The sequence below is a fragment of the Cololabis saira genome, chromosome 21, assembly GCF_033807715.1.
Source record: "Cololabis saira isolate AMF1-May2022 chromosome 21, fColSai1.1, whole genome shotgun sequence".
In the NCBI taxonomy this organism is placed as follows: Eukaryota; Metazoa; Chordata; class Actinopteri; order Beloniformes; family Belonidae; genus Cololabis; species Cololabis saira.
In genome coordinates, this window is record NC_084607.1 from 17,586,967 (window position 1) to 17,604,237 (window position 17,271).

General features: G+C 43.5%; 1 protein-coding gene across 3 annotated transcripts; it reads right to left on the minus strand.

The window, feature by feature from the left end:
• Nucleotides 1-1,624: 1,624 nt before the first annotated feature.
• Nucleotides 1,625-14,727, minus strand: LOC133421890 (immunoglobulin lambda-1 light chain-like). Of its 3 annotated transcripts, XM_061711681.1 has the most exons (4): nucleotides 14,128-14,219; nucleotides 13,715-14,036; nucleotides 3,187-3,224; nucleotides 1,625-2,129 (listed from the first exon to the last, which is right to left on the minus strand). In XM_061711681.1, exons 1-4 carry the CDS (start codon nucleotides 14,165-14,167, stop codon nucleotides 1,795-1,797), a joined length of 735 nt encoding a protein of 244 aa, XP_061567665.1. In that variant the 5' UTR covers nucleotides 14,168-14,219; the 3' UTR covers nucleotides 1,625-1,794. The 3 variants fall into 3 exon arrangements, 1 of the variants encoding a protein (XP_061567665.1); XR_009770707.1 differs by lacking the exons at nucleotides 3,187-3,224; nucleotides 13,715-14,036; nucleotides 14,128-14,219 and adding an exon at nucleotides 14,670-14,727 and having other exon boundaries at nucleotides 2,011-2,129; XR_009770706.1 differs by lacking the exons at nucleotides 1,625-2,129; nucleotides 3,187-3,224; nucleotides 13,715-14,036 and adding an exon at nucleotides 3,828-4,210 and having other exon boundaries at nucleotides 14,128-14,189.
• Nucleotides 14,728-17,271: the final 2,544 nt, after the last annotated feature.

Below are 17,271 nucleotides of genomic sequence, written 5' to 3' on the forward strand. Positions count from 1 at the left end.
TAGCAAAATCAGAACTCCCTAATAAAGGTGGTTGTTACATGACACAAAACAGTAAAAACATTATCTATCATTAAGGACGTACTAATCATCACATTCTGAGGAAAACTGTGAACTTGCAACTCTTTAACAGTGAAACAACACTGGCCTGAAAGTAGAGCAGAACTTTGTTCACTTCTGTGCTGCTGTCAGTTTTTACTTCAAAATGAAATTAAAACACCCCATTTGTAAAAAAAGAAAACAGTTTAATAGAGATGAGAAGAGAGTCTTGCATATTTTTAAATTGTTTAGTTTAATTAAATGGAAAACTGACCCTGTGCTACATCCAATTAACATGATTCAAATTCCAAGCAGAAAAACTGATTTCCTAAGGTCTAAACTTCCTTATGAGCAACACGCAGAAGCAGAAGTGAAATGATAATTCTAGTCCTCTGTTGTTCTTCAGAGATATGATTCAGCTCATGTTGGCAGGTTTAAACAGGTGCCTGGTGGAACTCCTCACAGCTTTGGACCACAATTCTCCTCAGACAGATTTAACTCCATCAAACATAGATTACCAGTTTATGATCCAGAGAGCAGAGACAGGAGACTCTGCAGTTTATTACAGAGGATGAATGACAAAGATCACTCACGTATCAGGGTTTAGTTTTCCAGAGCTCAGAGAAACATTTCACAATTTCTGACTGCAACAAAGAGTAGAAGAAAAGCAGAGGGAGTAACTGCTCTCAGGTTGTTTTTTGTTTCTTTATTTTTATTATTTTTTTTTTTTTCCGGCTCAAACGGTTTAAAGAAGAGTACAAACTGTTGTAGGTTTGGTTTTTCTCATGTGTATGTTTTTTTAATTAAAGATTTGCGCAAACTTAAATATTTCTTCTAATTTGTTTCTTAAAGTGAACACTAAATTAAATCTTTAATCAGCTCAATAATCATATTTTTCCATAAAATATGTTGCATCAGATTTTACATGTCTTGTAACTACTGACACGTTTGTTTTTCAGGTGACTGAAAGATGCTTCCCTCTTGTGGTTAAAATGTAGGATTTCCTTCATTTATAGTTTCTCTTAATTCTCATCAACATTAGATTTAAATGATTCATAAATTCACTAAATGAAACCTTGTGTAATATTAGGAGTTTAAGAAAATATATTTATTTTATTCTATTTTATTTTTGACTTTGTAATTTCCCTACTTGACATTACATATCCATCGACATTAAAGTTTTCTAAATTAGGATGTTTAACTGCTGAGACTTGGATTGTCAGCTGGCAATGTTTGGATGATGTTTCCCTGTTTTTGACGTTGATTTTCACAAATGTTCTTATTTGAAATGTTACACCACGAAGAGTTCAATCAAATATTATTAATGACATGAGGAAATATAAAAGATAAGACTTCTAGTCTTGAACAGAACTGACACGTGACAAAGTCATTTAAATTAGACTATAAATATGGAGAGGAAGTGTGCAGGTGCATCCTGGGAGGACAGAGAGGGAGGTCTAAGTACATGATGCTTCACTGACAGAGGATGGAAATTCAGTTTCGTTTAGTTCAACGTGCTTTCAGGTCATTTTAAAACATTTTAGGCTGAGTTAGCTTTAATATATGAGAAACAATATTTGTACTTGTTGAAGTATGTTAGTTTTTTATTGATTAACAAGTTACATATGCAAAGCTGATACAAACTAAGATCACACTAAATACAAACACACATTCATTTATCTAATAGCTGAAACATATAATGAAGAAACAGCATAAAGAGCAAAGAAGCAGAAGATAAATGATGATTCTGGTCCTCTGTTATCCTTCAGCAGGACATTGTGACTTGTTGATGGTTTTCTGTGAAGTCTGGCAGCCCAAAGACACTTTACATGTGTAAAGTTGATCCATGTTCCAGTCTGATGTCTGGATGGTCAGAGAGCTGCTGATCTGGAAAGTCTGGTCTGGTGTCTGAACGGCGGTGCTGGTAGAGATCCCACTGCTCACTGGACTCCCAGCAGAAAACCAGCTCACATCTGCAAAACCCAGAGACTCACTGGCTAAACTGATCAGACAGACCAGAGTGACTTGGTCGGACTGGAGCTCAGCTCTGGACGGAGGGAAGACTGTGAGGACAGGAGGAGGGAGGCTGGAGCCTGGAAGGACATGAACCACACTCACAACATCAAATTACATTTAAAAAAATCCTGATTTTTTTGTGGCCAAGTTTTCTGAGCAAATATCTCTTGTTTTTAATAACTTTCTTCAAACATTGTTTTTTAAGCTATAAACATTTACAATATAATTATTATAACATACATTGTGAGAATCCTAACATGTTTTTGTAATTTCAGTCACTTTTAGAAATAATGTGAAATCTGTAACCATTTCCATGTTCTGCAGTCCAACTTACACACATTTAAAAAAACGTGACTATTTCACATTTGTGGTGCAAAAAACAAATGTCTAGAGTTTCTTCTCTTTCAAAACATATAATTCACTTTTAACTAAATTCAATGATTTGACCAAGCTACCAGTCATGCAGATCATTTTATTTTCTGAGCAAATATCTCTTGCTTTTAATAACTTTCTTCAAACATTTTGTTATAAAAAAGCTATAAACCTTTACAATATCAATCCTAACATTTTTTTGTAATTTCCGTCACTTTTTGAAATAATGTGAAATCTGTAACCATTTTCATGTTCATGCAAAAAAATGCACATTTAACTAGATTTAATGATTTTGTGATGTTTAAAAAAAATCCATTGTTTAAAAGTAAAAATGAAAACAACTGTCATTCCAGATGCAAACTAACAAATAAACCTGTGATTTATTTCTTCATCACATAATAATAATAATAATAATACATTTTATTTGTATGGCGCCTTTCAAGATACTCAAGGTCGCCTGACAGAGCAAGAATACAACAATAAAAATACAAATTACAACAGTTAAAAACAAGTATAAAAAAATTTAACACATTATCGACAGCAGAGTCTAATCCAAATCATAAATCATAAGCCTGCCTAAATAGATGGGTTTTGAGGTGAGATTTAAAAGTGGGAAGAGTGTCCATGTTCCTGATGTCGGGGGGGAGGCTGTGATAGGCATGATAAAAACAAGAATGACTAACAAATGAATCAATTGTTTTGATCATTTTGAAGACAAAACTACAAATGTATCATGTTGTACAATCAGATAAAAGTACTTACTTGTAACAATCAGCTTGGTTCCCGGTCCGAATACCACAGTGATTCAGTTTGTACACATGGTCGTACAAAAACCTCCTGACTGTCACTGATGAGGGAACTGAAACATCCTGCTGAGACCAACTTTCACTGTCAACATCTCATTCACTCTCACGCTGATTTAGACTCTGAAACACTGCTGGATAGAAGTTGGAGTTTTTATTCATATCCTTGTTTTATTTTCAGGGAAAGGGATTCACTGGGCCGAGATTAACTTTGCTCCTTGTTGTTTGTGTATTTTATTATCATTTTTATGTCATAGTTATGGTACTGAAGCAGATACAGTTGCATGTGTAAATAGTTGTTAAAATATTCATGAAAGTAAAATAAAATAGTATCATCAATATTGTCTTCTCTGGACGTCTGATTTTTACTCAAAGACAGTTGGGATAGTCTCCAGCAGATCCCTGGGATCCTAAACAGGAAGAAGCTGGTACAGATAATGGATAATAGGTCAGCAATGATTAAAAACGACAATAATAACACTATTTATACATGTATTTATCTTACTATTACCTATACATTAATCCGAGTCAATACAATATCAAATATTTTATTCTAGAAGTGATATTTTTGGGTTGACTTTGGATGTCAGATGTTCAGAAAGCAGAAGTGTTTATGTCAGGAGGTTTTTGTCACAGTGTGAATCACTGTGTTACAGCCTCTTTAGCAGAGTCGTCCCATGTCTGACAGTAATAAACTGCAGAGTCTCCTGTCTCTGCTCTCTGGATGATAAACTGGTAATTTATGTTTGATGTGGATTTAGAGTTAAATCTGTCTGAGGAGAATCCTGGTCCAAAGCTGTTAGGTGAGCTGTAGCTGTGGTAAAATCTCAAAACATACTGAGGAGTTCCACCAGGCACCTGTTTATACCAGTTAACATAATTTCCATCATATCTCTCAATGTTACAGTTTAGAACAACTTCTTGTCCTGCAGAGACTGTGTGGACAGCAGGTGTCTGGGTCAACACTTTTGCTGAATCAACATCTGTAAACAAAAGAGAAAAAGATCATGAGGATAACGTTAATTACTGATAATATAGAACAGATAAAATGTAATTAGATGAGAATCTTACACATCAGAGCAGTGATGAGAGTACAGAGGGTCCCCAGCATGTTGTCAGTGTGCTGAGAATGATGCTGGAACTTGGAAAGAGACCTTACTGCTGACAGATTAGAGAGTTTAGAGGATGAGGAGAGGAGGTGCTGGAGGACTCATTTAATACAACCCTGAAACTCAGAGGGACTGACAGGGGGAGGAGCTTGGTTTATGTTTGTTTAAACTATTCATTTAGAATTTTATAATCATATAATGTAAAATAAAACATAGTATAATCTATTTTTATATCCAATATAATATAAAATAATAACTCATCCTAAAAAAATAATTACTCTGTATAAGAAAAAGATGTTGATGTCAACATTCAATTAAAATAGTTATCTGCATTTGTAACTTTGTTTCACATCATCAACCTCGTGCATAAAACTACAGGATCTTGTCTTAAAAATTAAAAAATATTAGTTCACATTTCAAAACACTGAATGATTTCTGCTGCAGGTGTTCATAAAATAGTTTGTTTGTAAGGACTCATTTCAATTTTGAGAGTGTTTATGTTACTCCAATTAGAAATGTGGGTTTTTCATTTAATGTAGAAGGTCTAAGAGATTCAAACATGGATGAGGAGGATGAGGAGAGGAAATGTTGTGGTACTTATTTAATAAAATGATGAACCTAAGAGTTAATTAAAAGAAGAGTGTTTTTTTGTTTTTTATTCGTACTTCAAACTGAGACCAGATTACCAGAGAAGTTTTGAAATGATTGTAACTGGCAGAGAAAAGAATTATCATGTAACAAAGTTTCAACATTTTCGTGTTATCAAACCTGTAGAGACTGGCTGGACAGACGGACTGAGCTCAACACTTGAGACTAAACATTTATGGACCACGTTCAGAAATATATATATATTTATATATATATATATATATATATATATATATATATATATATATATATATATATATATATATATATATATACATATATATATATATTTATTTTGTTTTATTTGTCTTTGGATCAAAAATAAAACAAAAGCTGAACTATTTAGAGACACATGAAGTCATAAATATCGATTGAACTGAATTTTATCTTCAGGATTCAATAAGTCAGAAATGTACCCACATACATTTGTCACCACCGCTGCTGGTATTAATAAAAATATTTCACAATCCCCCCCCCAAGAAAAAAAATACAAATATAGAAACAATACTCCATTCCAAGCTCCTCCTCCTGTCAGTCCCTCTGAGTTTCAGGGTTGTATTAAATGAGTCCTCCAGCACCTCCTCTCCTCATCCTCTAAACTCTCTAATTCATGCAGTCCCTAACGATATTGAAATCAATCAGCTAGAATGAATAAATCAGCACACACTGACAACATGCTGGAGACCCTCTGTAAAATTTGACAATGACAGAGACTGACAAGTGGAGAAAATTTGAAAAAAGCTTTCTGTATTTGTTTTTTAGTTATTTTTTTTAATTCTCTTTTGACTGTATGCATACGACCGACCCTCAATACTCTCAACACTGCTCTGACATGTAATACTCTCTTCAAATTCAGGTTTTATTATGTGTTTTTCAATTATCAACCTTTCCCTCATGATCTTTTTCTCTTTTGTTGACAGATGTTGATGCAGCAAAAGTGTTGACCCAGACACCTGCTGTCCACACAGGCTCTGCAGGACAAGAAGTTGTTTTAAACTGCAACATTGAGAGAGATGATGGACAATATGTTAACTGGTATAAACAGGTGCCTGGTGGAACTTATCAGTTGAGGTTTCACCATGATCACAGCTCACCCAGCTTTGGACCAGGATTCTCCTCAGACAGATTTAACTGTAACTCCACATCAAACATATTACGAGTTTATCATCCAGAGAGCAGAGACAGGAGACTGCAGTTTATTACTACAGTGTTCTCCTTGGCCTGACAGTGTCTATCAGCTGTCTTTGATGTGCCAGAGGCCAAATAAGACACATACTGTAGGACCTTTTTTTTAGCTTAATGGCATCCCTTACTGCTGGTGTCCACCAGAGTGTTTAGGGATTACAACCACAACCATTTTATGGCCACAACTCTCAGCTGCCTAGAAAACAGCTGGGCAGAATGTGACCCATTCAGATTCATTGTCCCCTGCCACTGCCAGACATAAGAGACAGGGGCCTCCACCTCCAGCAGAACTTCATTCTTTATTTGGGCCAACCAGGTTTGACTGCCCCCCCCCAAAAAAACTTTGGAGCCAACTCAACACCAGGTGGTGATAAATTGACATCTGCTCCTCTCTTCACCTGAGTTTCAGACATTGGGGCCACTAGTCTGATGACACAATAACGAGTCAATCATCAATCTGTGACTTTTTGCTATTGCTGTATATGCTATTTGTATTTCATTTTCATGTAAAATTCAAGAATACAAAGTTTTCATTAGAGATAAGTTACAAGCAGCAAATGATCAACCTACATGCAGGCCGTCCCTCCCTAAACGAAGAACATATGCTGTACGTAGGCCTCATCTTCCAGGGGCCACACTTTGCGCGAGGGGACCATTTGCAGGGTAATATACACGATTGATGCGCATATGCGCTACCGTGAGGTGGAGGAGAGAAGAGACCTGCAATCTGACCAATGATTAGGAGTTTTTAGATCGGATACCACTAATATCGCTGGATGATGAACGCGTGTTTAATGCAGGTTGGTGATATAAACGTGAGGCGTGATATTTGTCACCTCGTGCGTGAAGGCGAGTCGGGAGACGTTAACCGCGGAACATAATGTAACGAACTGTTAAAGTTGCTGTCTGTTCTGTTGAGTTTAGTTGAGTGTTGTTTTTCCCAGAGCGTCAGTGAACGCCTCGGGGCTGGGGGAAGTTTGACTGCTCCGGTAATTAAGGGCTGTAACGGTCGCTGTGTTGCTGTTGTGCTGGCTCAGTTTAGGTTTGTTTTTGATGTAGGTTACGGCCGACAGTAACCTGTGTAAAACCCACAATAAACCGACGTTAACTTGGCTAACGCCTCCGTGTCAGTCAATGAGGGACATTACACTGGTGTCAGAAGAAAAGTAAGCAAAAGACGTCGCCTCAGTGTCGGCACAACAGCTAATTTAGCCGCAACGGACAACAACAGTGAGAGGATGCTGCCGACGGTCCGTCCAAAAATTAAGAAGGAGGAGTGTGCTGACGAGCTGGATCAGTACACCACTGCTGGGGCTTGGGGAGTGCCCGAGGACAGAGAGCGGGTGAGGAGAATGACTGCTACAATGGCTGCTGAGGCGGGCTTTGGCCGGGCTAGCCGCCCTGAAGGTGGACTTGACATGCATAGGGGTATGGTGGCAGCAGAGACTTTGAAAAGGGAGCGACATGATGAGCTGGTGCTGCCCTCCATGAAGACCCCCAGGTATGATGGCAAGGCTGATTGGGAGGCTTTCCATGCTCAGTTCGAACTGCTAGCTCGGGCCGGCAAGTGGTCCACTGAAGTAAAAGCCCTTCAGCTAGCGATGTGTCTGACCGGTGATGCACTGTCAAGCCTGCTGCTATTAAGCCCTGATGATAGGAGTGATTATGATGCATTAGTAGGAGCGTTAAAAAGGCGCTTTGGACTATGCACAGCGGCTAGCCTTCTCCGCTCTGAACTGTGCAGCCGACAACGACGACCCGGAGAGCCGCTGAGGGATCTCGCCAACGACATTGAGGGGCTGGTTCACCGCACCTACGCCCATATGCCCCCAGCCATACAGAGTGAATTAGCCCGAGACCACTTCCTCCAAGCACTGCTGCCGACCGACCTGCGTGTCCAGACGCTGCTGGCTCACCCCAGGTCTCTCCTGGAGGCTTTGGAGCTGGCCTCAGAGAGAGAGATGCTGTGTGCTGGGCCCCTGGGGACCATCATAGACAATTCACCAAAGGTGAGGGCTACAAGTTGGGCTGCACTAGACACGACAACACCTGCCTGGGCGGAGGAACTGACACAGCTAGTCCGGGCAGCCTCACTGCAAGGAGGACGGCAGTCTAGACCGCGGCTGAGGACCTGCTGGGGTTGTAGGCAGCCTGGCCACTTCGGGAGTGCCCCCAGGTGTCCGCGAAGCAGGGAAACGACACGGGGACCGCATAAACGGGACGATGCAGACCCCTGGGACGGTGTCCCGACCCGACATAGACGGGAATGCAGCGCCCCTCAATCCAGGAGGAGTGTTGTGGCCGGCGGTTGACACGGCTGGTCAGCTGGAGCGACTTGTGATGCTGGGGCGGACCTGGGTAGGGGATTGCTGGTATGCCATAATGACTGTTGAGGGGACATTCTGTTCTGCACTGGTGGACACGGGTCTTCAGCAACACTGGTAAGACCAGATGTGGTGGGGCAGGGGACGACAGTTTTTCCTACCGTAGTGAAACTACAGACTGTTACTGGGGAGCGGGCGCCCATGGTGGGTGAGGCAGTGGTGACTCTGGGGTTAGGAAAAAAGAAGGTTCACTGCCCAGTGTGGGTTGCAGATCTGGAAGACTGCATACTGGGGCTGGACATCCTTAAGTCATTGGACTGTGTCATTGACCCCAAGAGGGGAACACTCACATTTCCGGATGGACACGTTGTCCAGATGTCTCGGCGGCCGACAAAGCCGGGCTGCTCGGCGGCCCACACCATTGCAGCACTACCGGCTGAGACAACAACCCACATGGCTGCCTGCCCCACCCCACCTGACGGACCGCCTACACCACCCCTCAACCTGCCCGACACAGAGCCACACCCACATACCATGCTCACAGTCACCAGCTGCATGAACGGTAATGAACCACCCACACCACTCTCCACCCCACCTGATGGACCACCCTCCACAACCGCAACACTGCCTGATAAGGGGGACAGAGTTCTGGCGGTGAGGGAGGTCTGGCAGAAAAATCGTGACGGACTGACTCTCAGTGAACAGGAACTGTTGTGGCAGCTCCTACTGGAGTGCAGAGACTGCTTTTCGCTGTCAGAGGATGATGTGGGACGAACAGATCTCATCCAACACCACATTGAAATGGGAGATGCGCCGCCCATTAGGATGAGACCTCGGCGCCTCCCCCTGGCCCGGCAGGCAGCGGCAGACAAGGCCCTGCAGGACATGCAACGGGCTGGACTCATTGAGCCTTCCACCAGCCCTTGGGCTTCCCCTGTCGTCATGGTCCCCAAGAAGACACAGGGTGACTGGAGGTTCTGTGTGGATTTTAGACCCCTCAACAAAGTGACCAGAAAGGACCCCTACCCCCTCCCACGTATCGACAAGGCCCTGGACACGGTAGCAGGGTCTTCCTGGTTCTCTGCACTCGACCTCCGTAGCGGATACTGGCAGGTCCCCCTTGCCCCAGCTGCCAGACCTAAGACAGCCTTCATCACCAACGGGGGTTTGTGGCAGTTCAGGGTCCTTCCTTTTGGCCTCTGCAATGCTCCCGCCACATTTGAGAGACTCATGGACAAGGTGCTTGCTGGTATTCCCCGCCAGGAGTGCGTTGTGTATCTGGACGACATTCTTGTTCATGGGGAGTCGTTCGAGTCAGCCCTCGGGGCCCTCAGGCGGGTGTTGGAGAGGGTGGCGGCAGCGGGATTGAAACTGCATCCCCAGAAGTGCCAGTTTATGAGACGGGAGATCTCATTCCTGGGCCACGGACTTGGGGGCGGTGGGGTCAGCACCATGGCAGACAAGGTGCAAGCTGTGAAGGACTGGCCCACCCCCAACTCCGTGCGGGATCTAAAGAGCTTCCTGGGACTGTCCTCCTATTACAGGAGATTTGTGAAGGGGTTCTCCTGCATTGCTGCGCATCTGTTCCGGCTACTACAGAAGGGGGAGGTCTTCGTCTGGTCAGAGGAGTGCCATGTAGCATTCACCTCACTGCAGAGGGCCCTGGTGGAAGCCCCGGTTCTTGCCCCACCTGACCCTGCCTTACCTTTCATCCTTGACACGGATGCCAGCGGTGTCGGCTCGGGGGCTGTGTTGTCACAGGGGACACCTAAAGGAGAGAGAGTGGTGGCATATCACAGCAGGAAATTCAACAGTGCTGAACGTCGATACTGTGTCACCATGCGGGAGCTGCTCGCCGTGGTCAGTGCCATCCGTCACTTCAAATATTACCTTGGGGGCCTCCATTTCACAGTCAGGACTGACCACTCGGCCTTGCAGTGGCTCATGACCTTTAAAGAGCCGGAGGGCCAGCTAGCACGCTGGATTGAAGAACTGCAGGCGTATGACTTCACCGTGGTCCACAGACCAGGCACACAGCATGGAAACGTGGACGCGCTTTCTCGCCGGCCCTGCATCGTCGATGGCTGCCAATACTGCGAGAAAAGGGAGACCCGGGAGGACGGGCGGCTACAAACCGAGGTCATATGCGCAGCGGGGGGGCCAGAGGGGCTGTCGTCTGAGCGGGGACTGATAACTGTAGAAACAGCTGAGTGGGGACACAAGCAGGAGGAGGACAGCGACATCAGACCAGTGCTTACATGGGTGGCAACACAACACAGACCCTCATGGCAAGAGGTCGGCATGTGCTCTCGTGCCACTAAGGGACTCTGGTCAATGTTTGAAGCCCTGCGGCTGCATGGAGGGGTACTCCAAAGGGGGTGGAAGGAACCAGCTACAGGAGACACACGGTGGCAGGTGGTGGTGCCAAAGTCCCTACGGGGGGTGGTGCTCCAGGCGGTGCACGGAGGTCGAGGATCCGGCCACTTCGGGGTCGGTAAGACACTCCGCCGCCTCCGTCAGGGGTTTTACTGGGGCCAACATAGACGGGATGTGGAAGATTATTGCCGCCAATGCGACAGCTGCACAGCCAAGAAGGACCCCACGGACAGATCTCATGCTCAACTCCAGCAGTTTCCAGTGGGGGGTCCCATGGAGAGGGTGGGGATTGACATTCTTGGCCTATTTCCCCCCACAGAGAGAGGGAACCGCTACATCCTGACTGCCATGGACTATTTCACTAAGTGGCCTGAGGCGTACTGTTTGCCGAACCAGGAGGCGGTTACCATAGCGGATTCCCTGGTGGAGGGGATGTTCAGCCGGTTTGGAGCGGCTGAAGTAATTCACACGGATCAAGGCAGGAACTTTGAGTCCCGTGTGTTTGCGGCCATGTGCGAAAAACTTGGCTCCCACAAGACTCGCACCACGCCCCTCCACCCTCAGAGTGATGGACTAGTGGAAAGATTTAACCGCACACTAGCACAGCAGTTGGCAATAGTGACAGCTAAGCATCAACAGGACTGGGATAACCATGTCCCCCTTGTGCTCAGGGCATACCGGTCTGCGGTACAAGACTCCACTTCCTGCTCCCCTGCCCTCCTCATGCTAGGCAGGGAGATCCGGACTCCGGCTGAAATGATGGTGGGCAAGCCACCCGACTCCCCTGCTGATCCCCCGGGACCCGATTATGCCAGGAAACTTCAGGACCGCTTGGAGTCCGCCCATGACTTTGCCAGGGCCCAGCTGCGGAGCGCAGGGGTGAAACAAAAAAGGAACTATGACCTGCAGAGCAAGGGCCGGCATTTCGCAGCCGGGGAGTTGGTCTGGGTGTTCAACCTGCAAAGAAAAAAAGGCAGGTGCCCAAAGTTAGACAGTGACTGGTTGGGACCTTGCAGAGTCCTAGAGAGAATGGGCGAAGTCGTCTACAGAGTCCAGCTGCCACCTAGGGGAAGAAAAGTTGCTCTACATCAGGATAGGCTGGCACCCTACCGGGGGACGGCCGCCTTGTCAGAGCCGGGTCCTGGAGTAGGTGGAACCCCTACCGTTGTGCTGACCCCATCCCAGGGGCCCCCTACAGACTTGAGTACCCCGTCCACCCTGCCCCAGAATGGACTGTTGCCCCTTGACCCTGTGCCTGCCTCAAACACTAACCTGTCTTCCGTTTTCCCTTCTCCAGGTCGGGGGCGGCCCCGTAGAAACCGCAGACCGCCTGGACATTTGAGAGACTTTGTTTGTCCCCTCGGGGACGAGGGACTTTGAGAAGGGGGGGTAATGTAACGAACTGTTAATGTTGCTGTTTGTTCTGTTGAGTTTAGTTGAGTGTTGTTTTTCCCAGAGCGTCAGTGAACGCCTCGGGGCTGGGGGAAGTTTGACTGCTCCAGTAATTAAGGGCTGTAACGGTCGCTGTGTTGCTGTTGTGCTGGCTCAGTTTAGGTTTGTTTTTGATGTAGGTTACGGCCGACAGTAACCTGTGTAAAACCCACAATAAACCGACGTTAACTTGGCTAACGCCTCCGTGTCAGTCAATGAGGGACATTACAATAATAACGTAACATGTGTAGTGCATTCATACACCGTCAGACAGGTTAACTTCTTCTTAATAAAAAAAGAGGGAGACGACACGCTAGATCCGTGCGTTAATTGCGGGGTATCTTAATGTGTAAAGGTTTATTGACAGCACTCGACATCTGACCAATCAGAGGGCTGAGCGTCCAGGTAGGCTCTTGCAGAGCTACAGGTGAGATTTCAACATGTCCAAAAGACTTCACAAATCAGGAGCAAGCGAGAGAAAAAAGACAACACACAAGGAAAGTCGTGCTTCACTTGAAGGTGGGCATGTTGAAATAAAACTTTGTGGCACAAACACCCAAGCTGCCGCTGATTAGACAGGAATCTCTGTTTGAACTGGGGAATTGCGTTTTTCCAGATGAGCATTTATTAAATACCTTGTTAACGCCCTATGCATTCACCTCTGTTGAAAAGAGTGGTAACATGACCAGTTGGTCATATAGAAGCTATAAACTTTAGCCAATATACAGTATAATATATTGGTTATAGTTTTATATCAATTCATGTTGACATGTTTTCAACCTCATTGATGACTTTCATCCAGAAAATTAAGATGTGTGAATCTGTAAAAGGCTCACTACCATATTTAGTTCTGCTTTCAGACCTGCTAGACTTGCTTTCAGTTTTTTGTGGGGGATTGAGGTGGTGGAAGTTACTTTCTTTTGATGAGTTTGATGGGCAAAAAACATTTAGCTCAGGGCCCCAATTTGGTCAGAGAGGCCCTGCCTACATGAGAAGCATAATTTCAGAACCACAGAAACTAAACTGTCTATAAATCAAATAATTGTATTGCAAAAGCTAAAATAGCCTATAAAAAGAAATCGATAATCATAAAAAATTGTAGATCTTGACAGATTAATCGTTTAAAGACTCAATGGATGTGCTGAATGTAAATGGATCTGAAAAAAAGTTTTGTCCAGTTTTTCACTGAGTTTTTGTCGTTGTGTTTTTGTTCTCTTCTGCACTGTAACTTAAAAAAAAGACAAATAGCCTAAGGTCGCAGGGGCAAATACTTTACATATTTATGGAGATTCAACACAAACTTCTTTATACCTGTTTGAAAGTTCACCCAACAGCTGCATGAATGCATCAACTTAAAAAGCAGAAGTTGTCATGCTGAGGTTTTTGTCATGGCATAAATCACTGTGATACGTACTCATTAGCAGAGCCGTCCCATATTTTACAGTAATAGACTGCAGAGTCTCCCTCCTCCACTTTGCTGATGATCAGTCGATAATCTGATGTTGACTGATGAGTACATGTGTGTCTTGCAGAGGGAAACCCAGTGTCATATTTGGGTGAACTATAACTATGATAAAACCTCAGCATGTACAGAGGAACTCCTCCTGGAATCTGTTTATACCAGAAAATGTCATTGTTAGTAACAGTTCCCAGATTACAGTCCATGTTGACTGTCTCTCCTTTTGTCACCGTCACAACAGGAGGCTTCTGTGTCACCATCGTCACACCACTCACACCTGAAACAACAAGATGACATGAAGTGAAGAGAAACACACAGACTGATGAATCCAGCATGAGGTCACATGTGCAGTCAGTCAGCCTCCTTACATGTCAGAGCAGTGATGAGAGTACAGAGGGTCCCCAGCATGTTGTCAGTGTGCTGAGAATGATGCTGGAACTTGGAAAGAGACCTTACTGCTGACAGATTAGAGAGTTAGAGGATGAGGAGAGGAGGTGCTGGAGGACTCATTTAATACAACCCTGAAACTCAGAGGGACTGACAGGGGGAGGAACTCTCGTCAAATCTGTATGGTTTGATAAGCATTTTTGCTGAGTCATTTTTACTAAGCCAAAAAAAATAAAAAATTATTCAACTTATGATACTACACATGGTTTCATTTAGTGAATTCATGAATAATTGAAATTTAAAGTTGACAAGAATTAAGAGAAACGATAAATGAAGGAAATCCTACATTTTAACCACAAGAGGGAAGCATCTTTCAGTCACCTGAAAAACTAACGTCTCAGCAGTTACAAGTCATGTACATCTGATGTAAATTAATTTATAGAAAAAGAAAACATCATGTTTTGTCAGTTTGAATCTGAAACTACAAGTCTATCATGTTGTATGATCACATAAAAGTACTTACTTGTAACAATCAGCTTGGTTCCTGGTCCGAATACCACAGTGATTCAGTTTGTACACATGGTCGTACAAAAACCTCCTGACTGTCACTGATGAGGGAACTGAAATATCCTGCTGAGACCAACTTTCACAAAGGGGAAAAAAAGAAAAATAAGGAATAACAAGTGTGTTCCTGTATGCTTTATGCGCACAAATAAAACGATCATCATAAATATCATTTATTTGATAATTTGGCTGCTATACAGCATGTTCTCGCTGCAAATCAACCGCGTCGCTGTGCGTGAAGCAGAACTGTTTTTATGAACGCATTCGTGTGTCAGCACTTCAATCCCATGGACGTGCTGTCGGACCGGCCTGTCCAGGCAGCCGTGACACCGATCCTCCTGCCCGAGCCCGAGCACCTATATGTGTGATGACAGGGAATTAGTGCATTGAGGAGCAGCGCTGCGTGTCTCCACCAGTGTTGTGCTAGTTACTGAAAAATAGTAACTAGCTACCGTTACTAGTTACTTCATTAAAAAGTAACTCAGGTACTTAGACCAAAAAGTAATGCGTTACTATGAAAAGTAACTTTTTAGTTACTTTAAATAAAAACATTATTTTAAATGCTCCCATTAATGCCCCTCTAGCCTTCAATTCAGCAGGTACTGTATGGATTTGCATTGTGCATCGTGTTCTTCTAAACAGTCTTCCCGCTTCTTCACTTCCTGTGTCAATAACGTTGGTTGCTTAGCAACAAGCTGAGAACGGCCAATGAGGTTCAGCAGCAGCTGAAGAACGGGACCTTTGATGAATCGTTCATTACAGTCTCAAATATAATAACCAATGGTAGCATGTCGGTTTATAAGAATCTTTTTGCCCAGAAGAAAAAAGAGCGAAGACAACAACCCATAACTATTTTCTTCTCTCGAAAAAACACACCTGCACTGCAGCTTTAGGAGAAAAAGACGCCATAGTCGGGATGCAGCGGCTCAGAAGAGCAGTGGAATACGTGCGAGGCGGTGCTGATCTCTGCAATTTGAAGCCCTCTATAATAATTTTAAAAAGAATTTCACTTAACACGGGTTCTTTTTGGAACATAACCCCTGCGAAAAACCAGGGATTGCTGTAATTCCACGTTGCGAAACTCGCCTTTTGGCTTGCCATGACCGTCATGTTTTTGAACGCACACACACTACGTTTCCTCTGGTCTCCGCATGCGGGGAAAAAAAGCTTCACTGTAGCCAGAAATAACGGAGTAACGCACCGTTTGGTAACGGTAATTGTGTGACTGAATTTAAAAAGTAATGATTAGAGTATTAGTTACCGCAAAACTAACGGCGTTACTGTAACGCGTTACTAAATAACGTTAGTCCCAACACTGGTCTCCACACCCGCTGTGTCTCCAAACATCCGCAAATACAACGTTGATGAATGCTATAGTGAAAACGGTCAAGCAGCTAAATAAACTTCAGAATATTTTTTTGAGGTGAAGGATTCTGTTTTACTAGTCACAAGGATACAATGTGGTCCTATATGCTGATCGTTAGGATAATTTGTCCTAATTCGTCCATCTTTCACATTTAATAAAAACAATACATGTCCTCATTATTCTCTTACCAAGACTACTTCTTATTTAGTTGCAGTGTTGTTTTCATCATGAAAAAGGGTAATTGAAATATATTTATCATCTTAATTTTTCATTATAACACACATAACGCACAGGCAGCAGGGAATTAGTGCGTTAGGTAGCAGTGCTGCGTGTGAAAATGCGCTGATAGTGATCGGTGATCGATTTGCCTGGCATCGATTGATTTGGTTTCAGAACCGGACAGCTCCTCCAAAGAGCTTCTGAAAGAGCAGAACTAAAGAACGGTGTTAAGAAGTCTTCTGGAAACACCCGTATCTTAGGGGACCGTCGTAGTTGAAACCTTCTTTGAACCTCTCTTAAATCCTTAAGAGAGGTCGGATCTGGGAAACCCGGCCAATATGTTGTAAAAATGATCTTGACTCAGTATGTGAACCTTTTCTCTCTTTCTCTTTTTTCCAATGGATGTCTTCGTGTCCTCCTCAGAAACTGGTCCATGAACGATTTGTTCCAGTTCTGAGGTCCAGACCAACAAAACCACTCTGCTCCAGGCAGTCAGTCTGTACAGATCTCATACAAAGAAAATGTATGAACTTTCTGTTACATGAACATTATTCTGAAATGATTACAACTTTGTAACCCCTTCAAAATTCTGTTTACCTGTAAATCAAAAAGATTAAAAGTTGCTTGATGTTTTTCTTTCGAATAATCTGCTCTTGGTTTAAAGTTATAATTTAAGTGGTGAAAAAATAACAATAAAAAGATTTGATCAAAGCTCATTTGTGAAGTTCTGCTGTTGCTGAATTTTGTTACTTGAGGAATAGACATTATTTTTGTGTTCAAAATATAAAAAAACGTGACTCAGCAAAAATGCTTTTCAAACCATACAGAATTGATCCAAGCTCCTCCTGTCAGTCTCTCTGAGTTTCAGGGTTGTATTAAATGAGTCCTCCAGCACCTCCTCTCCTCATCCTCTAAACTCTCTAATCTGTCAGCAGTAAGGTCTCTTTCCAAGTTCCAGCATCATTCTCAGCACACT

What these genes read in the sequence shown, in the direction of transcription:
- LOC133421890 (XM_061711681.1), bottom strand. Translation starts at nt 14,167, where the DNA reads ATGCTGGGGACCCTCTGTACTCTCATCACTGCTCTGACAT. An exon ending in TCTCATCACTGCTCTGACAT is followed by an intron (nt 14,037 to 14,127) that starts GTAAGGAGGCTG and finishes TTGTTGTTTCAG; the next exon opens with GTGTGAGTGGTGTGACGATG. An exon ending in TGGGACGGCTCTGCTAATGA is followed by an intron (nt 3,225 to 13,714) that starts GTACGTATCACA and finishes AAACTGAATCAC; the next exon opens with TGTGGTATTCGGACCGGGAA.